Raw genomic sequence first — 24,948 nt, forward strand, 5'->3', positions numbered from 1 at the left:
ACCCCAAGTAGGAATGAAAGGAATTATCTCAAGAGAAATTTCATTGGTCTCATCAAAGCCTTTCTAGTTCCACCCCACAAAATTCATTTGCATGTTTCACCAGTGTAGGGGCATCCAATTTGGCCTTGAAATTTTGCCGTGGGCAAAATCCAGCAACACCTGAGATATTTGGTGCAAATGCAACTGCAGATAACACTGCAAGATGGATGCTCTCCCGCAGCAGAGCCGCACATTTAAAAGAGCTCGGCAGTGCTACAAAGTGATGGATTATATATAAAAAGAGGGGGAAAGCACACAAAGACTCCCTAAGGCCTGTTTGAAGGCACATTGAGTGTCTTGATGATCCTTTTAAGGAAAAGTTTTTGCAAAAGAAGCAAACGGCCCCCTGAGAATTGCTGGGAGCCAGAGGATCCTCTGTGCTAATGCTCACTCAAAGCTGCTACTTCAGCAAAGCTGCACTGTGATCTTCCAAGAGCAGTCCCAGGCATTTAGCAGCCAACAAGGAATTGACAGACCTCCACTGCTGGCAGGTACAGAGTGCAATCTGCACTGGAGACGCCATGGGCAGAAAAGGAGCTGTGTTGCTTTCCCTGAGCAATTGATCTTCCCCGATCCCTTTTTTGTTAAGTATAACAGTTTAATGGACACTGAAATGAGAATGCTTAAATGTGTATTGGTGAAAAGGTTTGACGTGGGGTTTTTCCATGGGGCTATATTAAAGCCAAGGAGAGCACTCTGAGTTCTTGCTGAGTTGTTAATTAACTGATCGTTGTTCTCTGGTAGCTGACCTGTGAGTGTTGTAACCTTAGATCATATGTTGAAGGTATTGGGCTGCAAATCTCCATTTTAAAAGGGAGTGGCCATTGAGTCTTGTTCTCCCAAACTCCATGGAGCGAGGATGTAAATGAAGCTCTCCTGAAGGGAGACTAAACAGCCTAAGGCCAATGGAGGCTGGAACGGAGGCTGAGGAGAGAGAGAGATCTTTGCTTATAGATCTATTTGGATTATTTCATATTTTGTAAGATGCTGAGCCTGTGCTGGACAGCACAAGTCATTGTATGGATATTTTGGTTGTATCTTTGATGCTTATATTTTGTTTTGAAGAGTTCTGCCAGTAAAAATGTGAATAATATTTTTATGGGCTGGGACGATGATTTTTTCCAAAAGGAGCTAGTTCTTATGCTTCCAGTCACTTCAAACTGTGCAATATTAATCTCTGCAATATAAACATTTGTTACATTGTGGGGAAAAGTGAAGGGGTGGGGGAAAGCAGCCTGGAGGAAGGATTAAGCATCTTCTGCACAACCTGCGCAGGTCTTCACTGGAAATCACAGCCGCCTCCTTGCTTTGCAGCAGGGCTGGATTAAGACCTTTAGAAGCCCTAAGCACTTAGAATATTTTGGTGCCACCATATATATCTAATTCAAAATAGATCATTGATCTATACTATTACCTCTGTTATTACTATTGTATTATATATGTGTGTATGTGTGTGACTATGTAATTTTTTCCTTTATCGTGGGAGCCTTTTTTTTTTTTTTAGGAACCTGGTTCAGCTGCACTATAGTAATAATAGCAATATGGTCCATGGTAAATCTGGCAATGGAAAATAACCACGGAGCCTCCTCTTCCCTGGATACCCTAAGTGTGTGTTTATTGTGCTTAACGGTTAATCCAGCCCTGCTTTGTAGCTGGGATTAGGATTCCAGGTTCATGTTGATTGCCAAGTGTCAAGTTCTATCCAAGAGGAATGAGCAGTTTGCTAAAAACAAAACAAAACACCATACTGAAGAAAACAGATAATGCACTTACAGTTTCACCCCTCTGCCCTGGGTGTCCGGGCAAGCCATCCTTCCCTGGGGGACCCTGCAATGGGAAACATAAGCAATCAAATTATAGCTCTGAGAAGCAGATGCTAACCAAGTCTAGCAATCTTTGTGATAGCTCTAATCCGACAAGCTGGCTTTCAAGCATCCCACCATGAATGCCGGCTGAGTGGCCAACCATTATTAAGCTGACTGCTCATGGTCAGGGATGTTCAGTTAATGTTTGCTGAATGGGAGTTAATGACTGGAAATCTCTCTCTCTCTTGTCTGCCTTTGGAAGGGAACACCCTTTAGCCAATGCAACACAGGCACAGCGTCGTTGCATCTTGGATGGGAAGGCAGAGAGAGTGAATCAGAGAGCCAGAGGGGGTTTCTTGGGGTTGGAGTTTAGCTGGACTGGAAGCAGCTAGGGCAAGGGGCTGCAGGGGGCCAGAGCAATTGCTTCCTTAAGGAATCTAATGCACATTCTGTGCCTTTGTGCGCTGCCAGCTGTGCAGGCCCATAGCGTCTAATGTGACCTACTTCTGTATCTGTAAATAAGTCAAACAGTAAAGAAGGTACCAGAAAAACCCTGGTGCCCTCTCATCCAAAAGAGACAAAATAGTACATTTCTGCTGCCTGCTCCTCATTAATTTATTACCTCTCCCCAATTGCACAATGATTTATCCTAAGGCAATCCAAATTCACAGGAATGCTGGTATCTTTGAAAATTGTACTTCGCTCAACCCCGATTTGATAGAAACTGTTTTAAAAATGAAAACTTATGGAATTTATCAGCACGATAAGGGTGGGGGTCTGTGATATTAAAATATCCAAAACAAATGCAAAAAACACCCCAACATTATGCAAGGAACCAAGGGTGGTTGATGGCATCTGAACATGTTACACACCAGCATGCCATAATGGAACTCTGGCAATTCTTTCTTTCTTTGCAATAAAAATCTGTTTTAGGAGCTTTGGAAAGCATTTCTGCTTAATCTTTTTACTGACAGCCCCTTCTTCACTCCTACCTCCTAATTGCTCCCGCCACCCACCCACTTTGGTTCCATAGGGCAAACGCAGATTTTTGCTCTGTGATGTAGTGATGGACATATAGATCCCTAGAGTGGGAAGTAACAGAAGTGAAGCTGGGAAATTACGTCTCCATGTGACATTCTGTCAAGCAAGGATAATAAGAGCAAGGGATGCTGGATTTCAGGTTCAGTACATTCTGCACACCAGGACAAACCTGGTCTACAAGCAAAGCTCAAACAAAGGCCGAAGGGTTGTATTAGGCAGAAACAAGCAGTGCAGCCATTGATTCCATTGGAGCTGATCAATTCCACTAAGGTAAATGGGACCCTAAAACCTTTGAAAGCCTCTACATTATTCCAGGCTCGTGGATACTTCAGTTCCATTTATGAATGCAACATTTTAAAGACAATAACCCAGTTAGTGCATGTCGTACACTTGTTTTGGTAATAGTCTGCCAATAGCGGATATAACTTTCCCATTAACTTCAGCATTTTCCTTTCCTTTTGGGACTGGGATCCACGCAAGATGGAGAGAGACCTCTAGTGGCATCTGGTCATCCCTACAGAGAAAAACATTCTGCAGATACTAAAGCGGCTGCCACCTGGTTGGGATGATGACAAGTTTTCAATGGACGTCTTTACCCTGCAAACTGCCTTGTTGAGAGTTTGCACAAAATTTTCAGCAGCAAACCAGGTGTGCACAATGAAGGCTACAAATTGCATTGTCAGGGTTATGTTACACAGAATGAGGAAAAACGCATTTCAGCTAAGGTTGCAGGAAAAGCAGGAGTCATATAGCACACTTTTTAATACACTGTAGCTACACAGAACAGAAACTCACCTTATATATGCTTCTGATTTTTTTATTTATTTATACAGCTTCAGTTGTTTGTTCCCAGACGTGTCCTATCATTGTTATCAGATTTCCCAGCAAACACTTTTGCCTTAAATGTTTGTTTCATTGTAGCAGCAGGTTGATGGGAGCTACAGTACTTGCTAAACGGTTTTACCTACTTCATATACAGTGGTACCTCGGGTTAAGAACTTAATTCGTTCCGGAGGTCCGTTCTTAACCTGAAACTGCTCTTAACCTGAAGCACCACTTTAGCTAATGGGGCCTCCCGCTGCCACTGCGCCGTCACCGCATGATTTCTGTTCTCATCCTGAAGCAAAGTTCTTAACTCGATGTACTATTTCTGGGTTAGCGGAGTCTGTAACCTGAAGCGTCTGTAACCCGAGGTACCACTGTACCAGGAAAAGCACTATTGAACTGCTCTGAGCTGATCTTTCTTGAGGAGCAACTGTGCACAAATAACACAAGCTGCAAACTTTGGAGAGGCAAGAACCTTTAAATTCAGTGGGGCATAGGGAACATTCCTAAGTCTCTCCACATGGCTTTATGGAGTGGCGGGGCTACTGCCATGTCTGCAGCCCTGGTGGGGTGGAAAGTGGATGAGGGGCAGCCGGGAGCTGGCACAGTGATCAGCTTCAAATTGGGCCAATGCTGTCATATGATAGCAGCTGGGACATCTTGGGATCCCTGCCCCCAAAAGCCTCTTTGGCAGATGGAAGAGAGAGCTCCGCATCAGGTCTGGCAGCAGATAGAGAAGCCAACAAGGCTAGGTGGAGGGATGCCTCTACTCAATCCAACGGTCCAGCCTTGCACAAAGGGGGTTTAGATCGTTCTGCCATTCTGTGCAAGGATGCCCAGGGATCGTTATGTATCCATCTAGAAGAGAAGATATGTGAAAAACTGGCAACCTGGATACTGGAATTGGAATAAGGAATCTTCTGGCCATTGTTCTTCACAAACCCTTCTGATTGTGCTTAGCAACAAGTCTTTATTTCTGCATCCCATTTGCTGAATAAGCATTGCATTTATTTTGAGAAAATACTTACAGGAGGTCCCTTTGGTCCAGGAAATCCAACAGGCCCCTGGGGTCCTTGTGGGCCCTAAAATCGATCAGAAAAGCAAAAGCAAAACAAAAAAAAAATGTTAGCAGCAGCAGCAGCAGCGGTGGTATGGAAAGAGCACAAATATTTTGGAGAGAAATTTGTGATGCAACCAACCTGTGGGAAATGTTAAACTAATGCCTGCCCGTGGCTGTTGACAAGGTGGGGGCCGCAGTGAAAAACGTTTTTGTCTCCGCAAATATATTCAAACACACACCTAAACATCTGGGCAAAATTACTTGTATACAGATGAGACAGTGCAAGGCTTGTCTCGCTCTGTTTAGCATAGGATGTGTTGTTTCAGCACAATGCCAGTGGCCAAATTTCTGTAAGCAATTCCAGTTATTAATTTGGTTACAAAAATAAATATTACCTAGGATCAGCATTAGAGCACAATCCTATGTATGTCCGCTGAGAAGTGAGCCCTACTGAATGCCATGAGACTTAGGCAGTGTACACCATACATTCAAAGCACACACATACTGTACAAAATCCTGGGAGCTGTAGTGTGTTAAGGGTGCTGGTAACTGTACCTCTGTGAGCAACTGAACTACAGTTCCCAGGATTCTTTTGGCAAAACCATGTCCTTTAAATAGGTATTTTATTATGTTTTTCTATATGTTGGAAGCCGTCCAGAGTGGGTGGGGCAATCCAGTCAGATGGGTGGGGTACAAATAACAAAATTATTATTATATGGTGTGTGTTCAGCCTTCCTCCCAAGTAATTTATTCTGTATCCAGGGTACTCCCACCACTGGTTTGGGAAGCAGCATATATACAAAGTTAGCCATAATCCATATCTATGTTGTTGTTCCTTATGAAATACTGTGTTTTGAGGCATTTCCCCCAAAACCAGCTTCCACCTGAATCGAGAAAAACCAACAAACTAGCTTCATTTTAAGCCAGGAATGTGTATGCAGCCCACATACAGAAGCACAGGTTATTTTCGACATTTCTGCACCTGAGGCAAAAGATGTCAAAATTATATACCTTCCTGCTATTTATTTTTTTAAGTTAAGGTTCATGGGAAAGTCAGCCCTGTGACTGCAATTCCTTGTGAAGTGTTTCTCTGCTACTCTGGTGAAGAGGACAGAATATCTCAGAGTTCTTTGAAGTTCTCTTGTTGCAGCCTGGCATTGAATGAAATTCATGGTGAGAGTCAAATTTCAGCTGCCTCTTGCAGCAGCTGTAGAAACTCTTATGAGGAATGTATACGGAAAGGATTCTGCATGCATACGGCCTAGGACCCTCGTACCTACGGGACTGCCTCTCCTGGTATGCCCCACGGAGGACCTTAAGGTCTGCAAATAATAACACCCTGAAGATCCCAGGCCCCAGGGAGATTAGACTTGCCTCGACCAGAGCCAGGGCCTTTTTGGCTGTGGCCCCGGCCTGGTGGAATGCTCTCTCACAAGAGACCAGGGCCCTGCGGGATTTGACATCTTTCCGCAGGGCCTGCTAGGCCTTTGGTAGGGGTTCAGTCTGATTCTTTTCTTTCTGTATAAGAACAAGCATTAAAGAGGCCTCCTAGACTGCTCACAGGTCCTTTATAAGACCAGTGGTAACAGTTGGTCCTGGAGAATGTTAACCACTCTCAATTTTACCAGTGGACTGCCATCTGTCCAGATTTTAATTTGCTTTGAACTAATTTTAAGATGTATTTTAACTAATTGATTGCCTGTTTTTATGTTCTGATGTTCTTTGTATACTGCCTTGGTTTCATGATATTAGTCGCCCTGAGCCCGGCTCTGGCTGGGGAGGACGGGGTACAAATAAATTATTATTATTATTATTATTATTATTATTATTAAGGATGAAACAACAAAAAAGACAGGAAGCAGACCTGGATCTTTGTGATAGTACAGCTAGCATCTATATTTGGTTCATGCTCAGCCAGGTGGCGGCTAGGCAGAGCTTTTATGGCAAGATCTACAATTCCTACACTCAGCTGACAGCATTACAGCTCAAAACAAATTAAGGTTCAGAAAACTGCTTATGAAGGAAAAACAAACCAACAAACAAAAAACACATTTGCCTGAAGTTAGAATCACCTGAAAAGAGGAAGCGCGCGCGCACACACATACACACACACACACACACACACTATATATATATATATATATATATAATTGCTCAGATTATATGAAAGAGTGCCCTTCCCCACATTTCGAAGTAAGGCACATAATATCACATGCAATCATGGTTTGTTGTTGTTTATGTATTTCCCTTTTATGTTTTTGATCATCAAAGTATGACACTTCTTAAATATAATTGGTCTTAATTCACAAATGTTTACTGATTTCCGGCCCTTGGGATGGATGGGCTACATTCATTCATTCATTCATTCCATTTATACTCTATCTTTGTACCTAGGGAATTCAAGGCAGTATACATAGCTCCCTCTCCTTTCCAATGTTATTCATCACAACAGTCCTGCAAAGTAGGCAAGGCTGAGAGCTAAGGTTGCCTAGTGAGTTTCATGGAAATTTGAACCTGAGTCTTCTCAGTCCTAGCCTGACACCTTAACCATTACACTACACTGCCTCTACAAAACAATAGGAAAACAATGATTTGAAATACCAGTTTCACATTGTATTATATTTTATGCCATTTTAACTTTATTTTCTGCCTGTCCTTTACACCTCATCTGATTTCTTCATTCCTGAATGGTTCAACAAGAGACAGAAACCATTCAACTACTGATAAAAGTGCCCTTTAAAAATTGGGTGGGTTTTTCTGCTTTTGTGTGTGAACAGTCTCTTCTAGCAATATGTAGTGACTAAGGACTATTTTCCTATCAATGATTTTTTTACTGCATCTTGTTATCTCTGCCTTCCATTTTTCCTTATACACCAGAGTGCCTTATTTAGTTCTTCAGCTCTATCACACCCAGTGTTTATATACTTGTGAATACAAACATGAAACAACATGAGAGGGGTAAGTTGTGATTTTGTTTTGGTATCTTTTTCCTTGTTTGTACTGGTTGTTATACACTGAATAATTTAAAAAGAAGAAAAAGAAAATAAAAAATATAAACATGAGGCATGGTAAGTGTAAAGAACTGTATACTTGCTCTGCATTGGAAAGGAAAGGTCAATGTTACGTGGCTATTTTGTCTACTTTGTATTTGTAACCCTCGTTAAGTTATGTTAAGTATAATGTGAATGCCTAAATGTGTATTGGTGAAAAGGTTTAACATGGGTTTTTTCCACAGAGCTATATTAAAGCCAAGGAGAGCACTCTGAGCTCTTGCTGAGTTGATAACTAACTGATTGTTGTTCTCTGGTAGCTAACCTTTGAGTGTTGTAACCTTAGCTCATGTGGTGAAAGTATTGGGTTGCCAAATCTCTATTTTAAAGGGAGTTGCCTTCATGCCTTTTGTCTCAGGGCTCTGTGAAGTAAGGACATGTAAAAGACCCTCCCTGACTGAGAGAGAGAAAACAGCTCCAGGCTAAAAATAGATGCTGTAGGAAGAGATAGACCTCTGCTTCTAGGTCTGTGGGAATTATGTCACATTTTGTAAGATGCTGAGCCTCTGCTAGACAGCGCAAGACATTGTATAGATATTTTGGACGTATCATTTGATGTTTCTGTTTTGTTCTGAAGAGTTCTGCTAGTCAAATTTGAACAATATTTTTATTAGACTTCCTTCCTTCCTTCCTTCCTTCCTCAAACTTGGTGGATCAGGGGAATGCTGTGGAAATAGTGTATGTAAGGGGTTTATAGGGGTTTATAAGCAGAGGTTGGATGGCCAACTGTCATGCATGCTTTAGCTGAGATTCCTGCATTGCAGGGGTTTGGATTAGATGACTCTTGGGGTTCCTTCCAACTCTATAATTCCTTCCTTCCTTCCTTCCTTCCTTCCTTCCTTCCTTCTTCTTTCAATATTTTCTCTCTTTTCCTTTCTCTTTCCTTTTGTCCTTTATCCATTCTCTACGTCTCTATCCTTGTCTATTCTCTTTTTTCTTTTCTTTTCTTTTCGGTTTGTGTTTTTATTTAGGTTAATGTTTTAATTTTGATAAAAAAAGAGATATTAGTAACAATAATTTGAGACAAGCTGCTTTATAAAATTCACCTGAAAAATCTTTGCAAACGTGCCTACAGATGAATGAAGTACAGTTCCTCAACAAGCATACCTGCATGATACATGTGCTTGCAAGTACACACACACACACACACACACAATTCCCACATTCACACTTGTGTCAATCTTCTCACTTAGCCTCCTTGCAGGACATCCATTGCCCATAGGGACCACAAAGAATTATGACTGGGACCATAAAACGTAGGTGCTATGCCAGTCTTTGCCAAGCTGGTGCTCACCAGGAGTTTGGGAGTTGTAGTCCAAAACCCCCGGAGAGCACAGGCTTGGTGAAAGATGAGCTGTGTTGAAAACTGAAGAGTGGCCTATTAACCAGATACCAGATTTTCCATGGGTTTCTCTAATGCATTTCTCTATGTAAATAAAAGGCTTCCTAAACCAAAGTGTTAGCATTCACTTTTGTGAAATGATCTTTTACAGCAGGGCTTTGATGTTTACCTTTGAATATTAATGCAAAACCACACAGATTTTATTATAGGGCTGAGGGAGATGTTTATGGAAAAGCTTATACAGTGTTTTCATAGCACTCGAGTAGGAAGAAGCAAATTGAATACAGAACGGAGGGGAGAGAAAAAAATCTCCCTTGATTGGTTCATTGTCAGTTTTTCTGTTGATGCTCAGTCTATTGCCAGCTGGAGCCTGGATTATCGCAACATGAGGCACAACAGGGTGATGCAATTAGTGTGAGGGAAGCTGTTACTTTCAACAGACGATCTTTCAGTGCGTGAGTCTGTTAATTCAAATGGCAGCGAGTGAGCTGGATCCAGTCTCAACAGTGGCACTGTCTACCATGTGTTTGCTGTGGTTCATCTATAGGCAATATGGTTTGGCAACTGCATGTGAAATGAGAAAATGTTCACATGGAATTGCAGTTGGCAGACTAGATATGTTCATTCTAAGTCTACAGGGGGCAATCTCAGACCCTCCAAGTGTCCCTAATTTTCAGGGACACTCCCAGATTTACAGAAGCCGTCCCAGTTTCTGATTTGATCCCAGAATGTCTCTCCTTTTCTTAGGATGTCCCTATTTTCATTGGAGAAATGTTGGAGGGTAGGGAGTTATGTGACCCCCAAGCCAAGGAGATAAGTAACCTTTAGAAGACATCTGAAGGCAGCCTTGTTTAGGGAAGTTTTTTAATGTTTAATGTTTTATCATGTTTTATATATTTCGGAAGCCGCCTAGAGTGGCTGGGGTAACCTAATCAGATGGCTGGAGTATTATTATTATTGAATAGGACGTCCCTATTTTTATGGGGGAAATGTTGGAGGGTATGTCATTGGGTGTATACCGGGGCCTAGAGATCTCAGGTGCAGATCCAAAAACCTGGGTTAATTTCAGAACATTCAGTGGATCAAATAATTCTGGATCAGATTAGGGAAATCTGCCCATTGCCAGTTGGTTGGTTATTGCCAAAAACTGCTTTTGTGTGGTAGGCTTTATTGGGATCATATGGATTGTTTCCCATTTATATAGTGTGGAACATCTCCCAGTAGCACAGAACTTCCCCCAGAGTTGCTTATAGGGAGGTCCATGGGATAAGGGTTATGTGATAAGCAATGCCTGCCTGCTACATCAATGCCTGCTGCTGGAACTTGTAAATGAGGCCTAGTTCCTTGTGTATTGCAATTGGAAATCACAGTCCACTGTATAATAAATCTTCCAAGGTACCATTTATTACATGGCAATGTGTGTTTACTGCAGTGTGGATGACTTGCAGTTTAATAATAAGCAGCCCATTCAAAAGCAGGTACTTTTGAGCCAACAAAAATGTATTTGGCCAGTGTGTTGTTTTTTAAAAGAAACTACATCTGGTCAGTTGGTATACAAGATCCTAGATGGCTAGTTTGTAAAGTCCTATTTGGTGATAACAGTTCTGGCTGGCAAAAGCACTTTTTATTAGCTTCGGTTCAGAAAGCCAAAAACATTTCAAAAATCTAATTAGTTTTACTTGGGAAAACCCTCAGAACCTGCTGCACTTAAAATCTCTTAGCAAATGCTCTACACACACACACACACATACACTCTCTCACACACACAATAATAATAATAATAAACAATAAAAACTCTGCAAATTCCTCTTAAAAAGAACCCCCACGGTAAGTATATGAAAAGATTACTTAAAAGGTATTAACTGATATGAGGACAATAGATTATGCTAACATTCTTTGATGCACATAATCAACAGTATTAAGTTGACTGATAGGATTTTCCAAATGTCCCACAAGCAGGCACTGTGATAGCTAAAAGCTGTTCTGTGTTAATAGCTCTCAAAATCGCAATAAGCATGTGGAATCCTAATTGGGTACAGGAGAACATGGCAACAAGCCTCCTTGCTAATGCGGGTCACTAATACCCATTGAATTTGCCTTCCCCACTAGACCTTGCTTATTCACTTCAACGGAGAGGAATCTCCCTGTGGAAAGAGATGAGGATATGTGGAGCTGAAGAGAATAGGAAGCCCAGGCTGTACTTTGCACCAGAAGTCCTTGGCCTCACTTAGCCAAATGAATGGGAGGGACCCCAAATTGCAGAAGGGCTGGCTTACCACATTTTGAAGTAAGTTACCACATTACCATCAAAAGATGTCCCTTTCCACAAGACCACTAAGTACAAAGTCTAAAATTATCTAAATGTACCACAAGGATGTGTTCTCAGCAATAGAGAAGAACAGCTAAGACTAGTCCTATGATGGAATATCATGCTTGTAGCAAGTGCAATCCTCAGAGTAAGGAGGTTACTTTGAATTCCACAAATATCTACAACTTAACAATAGCACTGGGATTCCAACAAGGAGACACTTGATCTGATTTATTTATTTTTTAGGCGCATGGCCCTCACTAATTTCCAATAAGGTTGTATCTGGCTTCAACTTCAGACCCTCATCATGTCAGACCGCGCTCTGTTTGCTGAAGCCTCCCAGGTATTCACTATTCAGAAACAAAAAGCAGGTTCCAAACAATGTTCATCTACTCATGGCTAACTTTCCAAATTGATTTCAATGGGACTTAACTGCAGTCCAAAGCGTTAGCAATGTTTTGGACTATATGCAAATTTATACAGCTGAACGGTGCAACCCAATGCATAATTATGCAGGAGTTAATCACACTGGTTTTGATGGTGTTTACTCTCAGGTAAGTGCACACAAGATTGCAGCCTCAATAGACAAATGAATTTCTTGATTAAATGCACATTTCCCTGCAATCCTAAGCACACTTATCAGAGAGCAAGTCCCGCTGACCTCAGTGGAAATTACGTCTCAGCAGACATGCAGATAAATTGTACTGTTAGCATCTATGACAACCTTCATTTTTATGTGCTTTAATTTGTCCCAAGTGGTAAGTTACAAACAGAAATAATTAAGAAAATTAAAGGGTTGGTGGCAAAATAGAGTTTAGTATATTCACAAATGGAAGAGGGTGTGAATCGAATGAAGGGTGGTGGTGGGGAATACATAAATACTTCACTCAGAAGTAGTGAAGACCCAACTTTCATCCATTTGAGTATCGGTTCTCATACAAAAACACTTTTCCGCCTCGCAGGAAGGGTATACGCCTTCCCTGCAATTCCAACCAGGGAAGGTGCTGACTAGAGAAAGAGAGATGGAAATGAAATCTAAATTGTTCCTTGCCTACCCTTTCACCTGGTGGGCCAGGGGGTCCGTCACTGCCAGCCGTGCCCTGGAAAAGAGCAAATCGTTCGGAGATGAAATGCACGCTTTCATTAAGAGGAAGAGCTAGAAGTGAAATTGCTTCCTCGATTCGGTCAAGTTACCTTGGGGCCAGGTTTCCCAGTTGGGCCTCTCGGGCCTCTTGACCCACGTGGTCCCTATTGAGTCACAAAAAGATATGCAATTCATTATTTTTTATTATCGTGTGCTACAGCGGCAAAGGATATAAAGGCAACCTTCTGAATATGGCCAGGATAGCAATTAATATGGAAATGCATGAGATAACATTAAAGGGGAGGTGTAGGAAAAATGTGCAGTACGTACAGTTGGTCCTCGCTGTCCCCTTGGGCCAGGTTTTCCGTGCAAGCCCTGCCAAAGAAAGTTCACACAAATTAATCTTATTGTTCGATGGAGGGGTGTTTTCGTTTTTTGGTCGAGAAGGTGGTTTTGCTACTTCAAAAGGGCACAGCAGAACTCTACTACAGGATCAAAAGCTACACAGGACATCTGACGACTTGCCTTGCATTTTAAGTTTTCATAAATAGCTTCTTCAAATATTTATCTCTCTTCTTAAAGGGCAGAATTACAAGTCATAAGGGAAACACACCGCAACCCAGGTTTGTCTTGCCATGCTCACATGGGAGCAGGGAGCATTCGCAGGAGAGACTGGGTATATTGCAGCGAGTGCTTAACCCTTCCCCTTCTCCCCTGCAACCCACCCCCTGCCTCTGCCACCTGAGCACTCTTGGGGCAACAGGAGGGGCAGCAGGGTGAGGTGAAGGAGTTTAACTCTTTCTTTCCTTGCCATAGGCCCAGAAAACCACATCTTGGAAGCTGCTGTATGCATTTCCTAGCTGTAAATCTATTCACTGCAGTAATCAGTTGGAGGGGGGGGGGAGTATAGTAAGGAAGCTTGTGAGAATGCTGTAAATACAATTGTCTCTCATCAGTTTCAGATTTAAACTGGTGAATCTGCACGCCTGTTTTTCTGCTTCATAAAATGTAGTGGTCGGCAGAGTAATGATATACATTACTTCAGTTTTACTTAATGGCACACTAAGCTGCCATCAAGCACAATTTCCAAGCCATCCTTTCCCCTTTGATAACTTCATCACATTTCAACCACAAGTGATCAGCCACGTCCAGTTGAGCTTTATAGATAGTGATGCAGTGACCTTCTAGAGCTTGCAGACTCTGCATTATAAATTCCACCCACCAGCTTCAAATAAACAAAGCAGCTATGTCTTGACTTTCTACATCCATTTAAATAGGTATTCTTCAGCATCCTTGCTGTTGATTTGCCGCTTCGACCACAAATGGTTTTGGGGTGGTTTGGTTCTGTATATGAAAAGAGTACTGGGGAATTAGAATGCATAGAAGATGCCAGAGAAATCCCCCTGAGGATAGATTGCAGTCTAGCTGGATAATTCACAGAATATAGGAAGAACTCTCTCTTGTTTACTCCCTTCCTCCCCCATTGTATAAGTATACAGTATTCTTACCAGCCCCAGATGCTTAAGGGAAAAGGTGGTGGCATCCCACCCAGTGCATATGATCCCACATTCAAGTGCCTCCGGTGAGACTGTCAAAACTTTATTTATTTCCTCCTTTACTTATACTTTTCCATCAGACAATGGGCTGCTTCCCAGATTTCTATTCATCATTAGATGACTGCAGCATCGAGTGGGGACTTGATTGAGTGGAAGCGATCGTCACAGGTATAATGACACCTTCATTTTGCTTCCCTGTCACTTCGGACAGGGATGTGGAAATAAATGCATCTTTGCATTAACTGCATTTTTTCTTTCTTTTTAAAAAATAAAATAAAATAGGATGAGCTGGTGTCAGGGATTGGCTGGATGAGGAAGAATGGTGGAGGCCAAGAGCCCCCCAGGGAAAACACAGAAGATGATGACTTAGATTCTGGATCCTGGTGGTACCAGCCACACCTCAGAGGAGGGGACAAGCTGGAAGCTACTAAAAGGAGGAAGCTTGAAGGATCACAAAGAGGCAGAAGCAGGCAAGTGGCCCAGCACAGGGCAGGGTGAGGTGGTTTCCAGTTTGGATGCAGGCTTTGACAGAGACAACAGAGGAGAACCAGACTCTACATCTCTCCCGCTTCTCCGTCATGACAGTTTCTCTGCCGACGGTTCTCTGGCCCCACTTGCTCCTAGAATGCGAAGGATTGATACATATTGCCAAGCAATGAGCCAGACAGGCACAGAGAGAGGCTTTCTGGGGCTCCCTGTAGCAGAAGATTACAGGGGAGGAGCCCTGGCTCAGAAAACTAGAGAGCAAAGAAGGGGATGCAAGCCAGTTTGAGGAACTTCTTCATTAGGGGGTGTGGCGTTTGCCTCCTAGGTGGGTCACAAGGAAAGGGTTAAAAATGAGTGTGATGTGATTGGCCAGTGGAAACTGATAGGAGGAGTTAGAGTGAGAGTCGGTGTTGTGTGAAAGTTAGTTGAGAGTTGAGAGTTGGGAGTTGAAGAAGGAAGAGGGAGGTTAAGTCTGTGGGTTGGTCGAGTTGTGAGGTGAGGGAGTGAGAGGAATTGTTAGGTGGAGTCAGATAGATAGATAGTTGGGATAAGCAGTTTTAAGTTGTTAGGAACGCATAGAACAGTTACGGAACTAGGATTAAGAAACTGCTAAGAAAAATTAACTGAAACCATAAGCTTGTTCATGCCTATAAATAAACTTGATTGTTTGTTAATGTTAACAACTGTCTGGACTCCGTGATTACCCGTGAGGAGAAACGGGTTGGTGGCAGCGAAGAAAGCAATCACAGTGGTGGCACAGAGTCAATAGACCGTCAAATGTCTGGGGGCCCTGTGTGATCGCCATGGGGGCTTTGCCTTTCATTGAATCATAGAACTGTAGAGTTGGAGGGGACCCTGAGGACCATGTAGTCCACCCCCTGCAATGCAGAAATATGCAGTTGTCTGCAACCTTGGCATTATCAGCACGATGCTCTAACCAGTGGGGTTTTTTTTTCCTTTCCTTAATAACGAAACTAACTGCAAGTTAGCCTCAAGCCTCTCTCTCTCTCTTGGATTTCCCCAAAAGCAAATACCAGTTTCATAGGAAGGGCTTTCAACAAGGGATGAAAGTGTTAAACTGATGCTACATGTCTGATGTGATCATCATGTGATCCGCAGCCTCCAGATGATATTACTTTCATTTTTCTTTTAAAAAATCTCTTCATTAAATATAAAGACATATTTAACAACATGCATTTTGACCCTCAGATTACATCTTATTTATCTGCTTTTGGGCAAGTATAGGAAAAATATATATCCATTGACGTATGTACTGTGTGAACAGGGCCAGCAGCTTGTAGCTACATCTCACTGTTTCACTGAACACTTGTGAATAACAGAATTAATGGGGAGCCACTGCTGCTATGGAGCTGCAAGCTGTTCTGATAATGGGAAGCTGGTGAATAGATTTCCTTGTGGGGAAATTACTATTTAATCTTGTTGAGCAACAGTCTTCTTATTCCTTATTTCTTTTGGTTGCTATCAAGAATGTACAATGTTCTTATTGCATTAGCAGTTAAATTCCCAATCCTGCCTGTCCTTTGAATTCACTTAGCAATGAGTTCCGCATATTAATAAAACACGTTAAGAAGAATATTATATCATACCCTTGCGCCTTTCTCTCCGTTGGAACCCGGAAATCCAGGGAACCCAGTTGAGCCCTGTAAGGGGGGAGGACACACAGTTATATGGTTTACTCAAAGCCTACTTAGATATTGAATAAACTTCTAAGTTGCTTTTTTATGGGGGGGGAGCACCCGCCCCCTCAAGTGCTTTATATATTAAAAGTCCGTATCCTTCAAAAAAACGTTTAAAGCCAACATAAAGCATGCAATAACAATAACTGGGTGTATGGCCCATTATCACAAAACCATTTCTACAACACAAGTCATAACTAACTCCTAAAGTCCATGGTGAAAAGCTGAGTCTTTCAGGCCTACGCCGAGGGATCAGCCTTGCCTGGTTTCACTCAGAATCATATTCCATAATTGTAGGATCAACAGAGAAAAGGCCCATTTCTGCATGCCCACCAACCAGAAAGAATAGCAACAGATGAATCATTGACACACTATGAATTACAGTAGTTTATAAAATATTTTTTTCCTAGACATCACACAAAACAACAACAACAACATGAAAGCTACATAGTGTGTTGCAATATAACACATTATACTATTCAGTTGAAGCAATTGATGTGGAAATGCTTATTAATAGATGGCGGTCTGGTAGCTTACCAAAATGCTTCATGTCCGGAATGCATTAAAACATCAAGAGTGGTACAGTTAAAAACAACAACAACTCCCCAAGCAACCTTATGACAAGCAGAGGGTGGGATTCATTGCTGTGCTTTTCCAATCTTTCCATCTGCCCAAGCGCTAAAGCTTGCCAGATGGAATGACCACTCTCCTCTCTTCTCCCATGTGCTAAGAGCCAACTTCTCTAGGTGAAGGGAATAAGAAGGGGAGAGGGTCTGTTGCACTGGTGGAAGTCCTTGAGCAGGGCTTCTAGTGACAGGGCTCATTAGGTCAATCCTGCCCCAAGTCACTGGGTGATATCTAGCTGAGGACACCCTCCAGAAGAATGGACTTATGCTAGCACCACACAACTTCTCTTTCCATCCTCTGTGCATCATCGAAATCTGCTCCAGAGAGTTGAGATACCATCTGGAGCAGGTTTGGCGAGGGGGCAGAGGAGTGGAAGTTCCATTCCCTGAGTTGAGTTCCAGTCACACAACATTATATATCACATATTATCAAGTGGAAACAAGACCTACAGAATTCTCAAAAAGATCAAAGCATGTCCATTACAATCAGGTTGTCACCAGTCTGTAAAGCTGATGTGTTTAATCAGAGAAAAATCACTGTCAATATTTACTAAAAGTTGAAACTCCTTGTAGACTGTTTGCATGAAAAATAAAATGAACCTATGATATCTGGGTTTGAGGATCAAAGGAAATATTCATGTACAGAATGTGGCGTTGTTGGGTGTTAACTTGGAGTGGATGTTTTGAATAATTTTCTATATACAGTGGTACCTCGCAAGACGAATGCCTCGCAAGATGAAAAACCCGCAAGACGAAAGAGTTTTTCGTTTTTTGAGTTGCTTCGCAAGACGAATTTCCCTATGGGCTTGCTTTGCAAGACAAAAACATCTTGCGAGTTTGTTTCCTTTTTCTTAAAACCGTTAATACCGTTAAAACCGTGTTTCGCAAGACGAAAAATTCGCAAGACGAAAAAACTCGCAGAACGAATTAATTTCGTCTTGCGAGGCACCACTGTATAGCTGACCAATGATGAATCTGATGTTCTCTTTTTTTCTTTTCTCTTTCTTCTTTTTTGTTTTCCTTTTCCTATTTCTGGTTTGTGTTTTTATTTAGATCAGTTTTCTTTATTTTTGATAAAAAATATATTCAATATATTATATTAACCCCTCCTATAATTTCTTTCAAACTTTAATAAAATTTAGTGGGGGTGGAGAAAACGAACTTGTTGTCATCAGTCTGAACAATGTGGACAAAATATCAAATAGAGAGCAGGTGCTCCACAGAAAGGTGCTTTTAGAACAAATAGCACCATTTTAACCATAAAAGAAAATGAGTTTCCAGTGATTAAGAGTTGTATCCAGTGATGGTTCTAATCATAGCAGACCTGATGAAATTAATGGATATGACTAACTTGCATACAATGATTTCAATGGGTCTACACTGAGTAGAAAACTCAGTTGGCTGCTACTACCCTAAGTTCATAAATTCCATTATGTCAGTTCACGCATGCATGTCTGTATGTTCAAGTGAACACACCTATAAAATAGACATTCAATTTTTTTTCTTGGTTTTGGATTAGTTTTAGATGTACAAACCAGACCTGATTTTCCGGTAATTTAAAAACAGTGTCCATAACACTGATGAAGGCAGAAGAAAGTCTGTTTGAAAATAATGACAATTTCATTTGGAAAAATGTTTCCAATGTCTCATTTCAGTAATTGTTGAAACAGCCCCTTCAACAAAAATGGCTACTAGATGAAACTTGTAGAAATACTAAGAAATAATTGTAAGCAATTTATTTTCTGAATGACTATATGAGATAATATTTGCTGGATGATAATAATTGGGTTTTGGCATGGAACAATAGGAAGACTGATAAAGAATATTTGTGCTCAGACATTAACTTGCAGTATTCGAATCCTAGGAGATATTTTTGTTACTGCTGCAAAAGAGTTTACGTTATCCAATTTCCATGGGCAATTGAGGAAAAGGACATTAACAGCCAACATAATCATTGCAAATATCTCTGTCTATATATTTGTATTTGTCTGTCATCAAACATTACTTCACATGGCTGCCACTAGATGGCGCTGTGACCTGCAGCATGATGGGCGGCACTGGATGGGCAGCCTAGGTAAACTGGAGAGGGGCTGCCAAAACAGGCTGCAGTAGCAGCCCCCAGCTCTACTGGCTCTTCTGCCTGCCAGTCTTGGGGCACCTGCTGCCAGGATCCAGATCCCCAGGCCACCTGCCACCACTACTGGCTACCACCTTCTGCTCGACTGGCCTGGGGATCTGCTGCTGCCACTGCTGCTGCTGCTGATTAAGATGAAGAGTAGGCCAGGGAGGCAGCAGGAGTAGCGTGGGAAGGAAGAAGGTGCCCAGCACTGACAGCCACCCTGAGATCTGCTGTAGTGGCTCCTATGTGACCCTGCAACTATTACTACAATTCTAATATACTTCTGCCTGGGTGGTTTGGTTTTGTTTCGTTTTGTCTTTGTTTTTTTGGAGAAGGGGAGCTTCCAATTCTTTATGATGAATTTCCAGACCCAGACCTGTTTTGCTATAGGAGCCATCTGAGTGTGACCTATAATCATGTTGTTGTCGGTGGATAAACTGGGGTGGCTTATATTCAGATCAGTTCAGTAGCTACACTAACAAGTATGGGATGGGGCCCATTGACTAGTCCAGGGGTCCGCAAACTTTTTCAGCTGGGGGCCGGTCCACTGTCTCTCAGACCTTGTGGTGGGCCGAACTATTTTTTTTTGGGGGGGGGGGGGAGGAAATGAATGAATTCCTATGCCGCACAAATAATCCAGAGATGCATTTTAAATAAAAGGACATATTCTACTCATGTAAAAACAGGCTGATTCCTGGACCGTTCGTGGGCCGGATTTAGAAGGCGATTGGGCCGGATCCAGCCCCCGGGCCTTAGTTTGCCTACCCATGGATTAGTCTATCGTGCAAGCCTTGATGTTATACCAGAGCTGTAGGCAATAACATGCACTGAAGGCATTTGACTAGTGAAAAGCTTTGGCCCCCTTCATCTTAAGCATCAGGACTACTATACATTAGGGCTGAGAAAATCACAGAAATTAAAATATGGGTGGTTTTCCTCCAAGCAGAAGTTAAATCAGTACCTGAAAAATGGAATGATTTCACTAAACTCAGGAGGGGGAGTAGCTGAATTTGTTTCCAGTGGGATGGGCGTACCCTTAGACGTAATAGTGGAATTTCTTTCCTTCATTGTTGTTTGGTGTTGGCCAAAAAGATAAAGGAAAAGGACCCCAGGACAGTTAAGTCCAGTCAAAGGCAACTATGGGGTTGCAGCGATCATCTCGGTTTCAGGCTGAGGAAGCCAGCGTTTGTCCACAGACAGCTTTCTGGGACATGTGGCCAGCATGGCTAAACCACTTCTGGCACAACGGAACACCGTGATGGAAACCAGCGTGCGCGGAAACACCGTTTACCTTCCCGCCGCAGCGATGCTTTTGAACTGCTAGGTTGGCAGAAGCCAGGACAGAGCAACAAGAGCTAACCCCGTCGCGGGGATTCGAACCATCAAACTTCTGATCGGTAAGCCCAAGAGCCTCAGTGGTTTAGACCACAGTGCCACCCGTGTTCCATGCGTTAGTGGGGGCAATACCACAGGCAGCTGTGGCAACAATACTCCTTCTTTCTCAACAGCCATTGTTTTCTTCCTCAGAATTCTCTATATGCAACATCACTGGTCTGCCATACACACACAAAAGCAATTGCCGTCCCCCCCCCATTCAAAGCATTCTGGGGTAAAGCATTCTGGGAAATATGAAATGGCTCTAGAGTGATGAGGGCAACAGGAGAAGGTGTGGTTTTGAGCATACAGGGCCATCATGGTTATGTCGGGCATCATTGTCAAATGTCATCATGATGGCAGCCAGCTTGCCAAGGCCATTGTTTCTGAGCTTTTGCTTCTACTGCTATTCTCAAGCTTTTGACTGCTGATGGCAGGTGACCAATGGACTGCAACTTAAGTGGCACAGCTCTGGCACTGCAGCCACTCAGTAGAGCAGAGCCAGAAGATTGGGAGGTCCTGCAGCCATCCTTCTAATCTAATGCCAATACAGTGGAACCTCGGGTTGCGAATGTGATCTGTGCAGGATGCATATGTGCGGGTCACCATTCAGCCCTTCTGCGCATGCACAAAGAGCGATTTAGTGTTTCTGCGCATGCGCGCGCGCGCTGAAACCCGGAAGTAACCCATTCCAGTACTTCCGGGTTCAGCGCGGTGCGCAACCCGGAAACACATAACCTGAAGCATCTGAGGTACCACTGTACACTGTTGAAAGAATTTAAAGCTGAATACGGCTTGCAAACTAATTCCATTTTTAGTACAATGAAGACTCAGCTTAGTAAAATTCATGCCAACATCTCTGTTTTGTGAGAGGAAGGCCACGCATTTTCTTTGACGTTCGTGCATGTCATTAGTGTTCATGCTTCTGAATAAAGTAAGATCTCTTTGATCTTAAGAAATTTCCAAATAGGGTTTTGAAGCATTGACAGACAAGGGAGAGAGATGGGGAGGGAGAGAGACTGCAATCTCAGACGTTTAGGTTAAAAGGCAGGTGCATCAAAGACCTACTTCTGAATTCTTGATGAACACTTTCCTTAGCAGTAACCCTATATCGCATTAACACAGAGTGTTTACTGAAAAAAACGAAACACCTTGGAATTCACTCAGGTGAAATGGAAAAAAAAGCAAAATAAGCACAGACCCAATATTTTAAAAAGCTAAGAAAAATCAATGTTACTTTACAATTTAAAGTAATACTTTTCTAAAATGTATTGGCAATGATACCTTACACAATGTAAACATGTTGGGGGGGACCCCTAGATAGTTGTTCAAGTTGTTAATCCCAGAAGATGACAGGGTTTTTTGTTTTTTACATGCATAGCACTGTCAAAAAAGTTGTACAGATTCCTTGTTAATCACAAATTGGGAACAGGATTAAAATGCATATTCCCTTTTGCAGATAATGCTACCCTTTATCAAGGATATGGATCCAACCACAGTTTCAGTCTTTTTGCTTATTTCAATGGGGCATGTAGTGGAGAATATTCTGTAGGACTGCCCCAAGTAAACACAAAAACTCTCATGGACTCACATCTGAAATCACACAGAGGGGCTGAGTCTGATAAGCTATTCTAAGCTCTGGGGAGTCATCCTGGAAGCACTTAACCTGTGGAGAACTTACATCAAAACTATTTGCCTATATCGTCTTTCCAGAGCAGACATGATATTGTGACTTAGGATTCTCCTAAAGGGAAAAATTAGGCTACCCATTCTGATTTTAAGGTTTTCATGTGTGCTTGCTCCACGGATGACTTCCAAATGCAATTACATGAGTACAAATTGTTGCATAAGAACTAGAACAATGCATAAAATCCAGTATGAACACAGTGATTACGGTTCTCTGCTTTCTTTCTTTTATAAAAAAAATATAATCATTTGATGTATAATGGCATAAATTCACGGAGCAGGGGAGCAACATTTATTATGGCTGAGCATCACTTTGTACCTAATTGTATCAGTGCATCATATAATACTTAATGGTCTGTGCTTTCCTTTTCTAGATGTGTAAATTACACAAAGTTATAACCCAGAAACAAAGAAAGATGCCCAGCGAAGTGGACCAACGAACCAGAATGACATTTTTAAAAATCTGATCATTTGACAAGCAATGATCCAGATGCGTGGGGAGCATTGCGTATATCATTGCAAATGCTTTTTGAGTAGTTGTATGAGCGAACACGGTTGATATTTATAACACTCACCACCCATCAAGTTGTAGGTTATTCATTTACATGGCAACTGTGGCCGATGGAGGAAACTGCCAAATCCAAGATCCATATCTGTATGAATGTCTTAGGCTACCAAAACGATCATCACAATTAGGGCATCAAAACTGAATTATATCATTGAAGCAGACTCACAATTTTGTCAGGAAAATTCATATAACCTTTGGACTTCTAGTAGTTACAAGTGACTATCCAAGCATTTGCTTTAAACTGATGTTCCAAGTAAGACCAAAACACCCCCCAAAAAACCCTAGAATATTCTGCTAACCAAAGCTGTACATTTTTCAACACGAGAGCAAATTCACCTTTGGACCTTGTCTTCCTGGATATCCTGGTAATCCGGGAACACCAAGTTTACCCTGTAATTTAAAAAGAAGTTTTAATGCATTTCTCATTTGTTTCCTGATGGCTACCACTCTGTCTATGTCCCATTTGCCTCAGAAGAGTCATGTAGTTTGTAAAGATAGAAGGAAACTTTTTGCATGGATGTAGGCTTTTTTTTAAAAAAAAATAAATCATGTTTATTCAGCTTTACAAATACAAAGTTATTTAAAAAAACTTCATATAAATATCCATGTACAGAGATTATTCTGAATCTCAGGACTTCCCCCCATCCCCTCCATGGGGTCCCATTTTAAACATTTATTACTACATATTCTTTGAAACTCCAACTTCTATATCAATCCATATTATCCATGATAATTGCTACACTACAAGTGAAATCAAAATCCTGCTAATGTTTCCATCTGCTTACAGTAGTCTCCTAAATAACTTATAATTTCCCCCCATTCTTTTATAAAGTTTTTTTGTGTGGATGTGGTTTTTAATGCGCAGATGTATTATTCTGTCACTAAAGAATGATGTGCTTCATTGTTTCCAGGGCTTTATGCAAGGTCTGGCTATGTAAACAGTTCTCCTGAATATCTCATAAGCATCTCTTTAGCTGCACATTTCAACTATACCTTCTTGAGTTTGTTAGATGACCTAGTTCACAAAACATCTACATACTAAAACTGCCATTTGACATAAATAATAATCATTTGGCATTTTCAATTGTGCAGGTGGAGAACAGAGCCACCAACCACTGTGAACCTTGCTGGTTTTGCTTCCCCATACTGGGGTGGGGGGTATCTGTAAATGTCACACTTCCTTAGACCTTTACTTCTGCTCACAGTTTTTGGATCCAATCCTATACTTGTCACGGTGTTTCCCTGCTTTCAGCCCAGAATGAAGAAGCTCAACAGTTGAGTTTTTTGGGGGGAAATGTCGCTCATTTATTCTTGTTTTAATGGGATTGGAATTTAACTGGAATTCAGTGATGACATTCCAATTATGCTTCCATTCATCCATAATTATAATATTGGCTTTCTTGATTCATGACCTTGTTAACAGCTGGGAAGATGTCTCACAACACTGTGGGGATCATTAATTCTGAAATCGCTCCCCACAGTTAAGCGAGGCTGAAAGGAACACTTTCTGGAATGAATGGAGTGACTTTTAAAGTATTTTTATGATAGCTTAAAAGGTCGCTAGCATCAAATCATAACTACAACGCTTTCATTCCCTCCTCTTAGTCCATAAATTGTTCTTCCTCAAAGGAGTGTGTGTGCAAAACACAGGAAGGGTCACTGAGGGAGATCCCTTCAAAAGATCTTTACAAGCAAACTGGACCTCACACACGCTGACCAAGTACCTAAGCAGGAACATGCTTGAATGAAATATTATCTCAATAACTAGTTTTTGCTAATGGAGAGGGGGTATAATTTGTGGAACACAGAAATTCTTGCCTAGTTGCCTACATGGGATTCTTATTCAGAGGCACAATCCAACAGAGCTAATTAAGGAATGGTGGCCTTACTCTAGGCCCATTTATGCACTTTACTCATGAGTAAGTAGTAAGTGGTGAGAGTGGGGATGAGGGCACTGGCTCCACTCACGTCAGAGGGTGATCATGAGTGGGGAACCAACTCCGCTCATAAAGGCTCCCTGCACAATACAGAACCCTAGAACTTCGAAAGTTCCCTGTTGAAGACAGTCATCCTCCAACTTATGGAAGGTAACAGGGATGTCAGGACAGAACTTATTTACTTGTCCTCCATTCATGCATGTTCTACTTGTTCATGAGTATAATGCCTGAACAGGACTTCTGTTCTGTTCAGAGTAGGCGTGCATTCTCTCCTATAAAAGGGTGTGCATAATCAATATCACCTTTAAAGGTAAAGGGACCCCTGACCATTAGGTCCAGTTGTGG

The 24,948-nt window shown here is 41.8% G+C and overlaps 1 protein-coding gene across 1 annotated transcript in view; it reads right to left on the bottom strand.

The window, feature by feature from the left end:
- The window catches only part of COL11A1 (collagen type XI alpha 1 chain), a 263,380-nt gene that overhangs the window by 81,462 nt on the left and 156,970 nt on the right, over window positions 1-24,948 (bottom strand). The window contains exons 28-34 of the mRNA XM_081008888.1: window positions 23,003-23,056; window positions 16,204-16,257; window positions 12,885-12,929; window positions 12,665-12,718; window positions 12,526-12,570; window positions 4,739-4,792; window positions 1,813-1,866 (exon numbers count right to left, since the gene is read on the bottom strand). Coding sequence (XP_080865014.1) covers window positions 1,813-1,866; window positions 4,739-4,792; window positions 12,526-12,570; window positions 12,665-12,718; window positions 12,885-12,929; window positions 16,204-16,257; window positions 23,003-23,056 — 360 coding nt within the window. The remainder of the gene's footprint in view (window positions 1-1,812; window positions 1,867-4,738; window positions 4,793-12,525; window positions 12,571-12,664; window positions 12,719-12,884; window positions 12,930-16,203; window positions 16,258-23,002; window positions 23,057-24,948) is intronic.

This window comes from Podarcis pityusensis, assembly GCF_964106645.2.
Source record: "Podarcis pityusensis genome assembly, chromosome: 6".
Lineage (NCBI taxonomy): Eukaryota > Metazoa > Chordata > Lepidosauria > Squamata > Lacertidae > Podarcis > Podarcis pityusensis.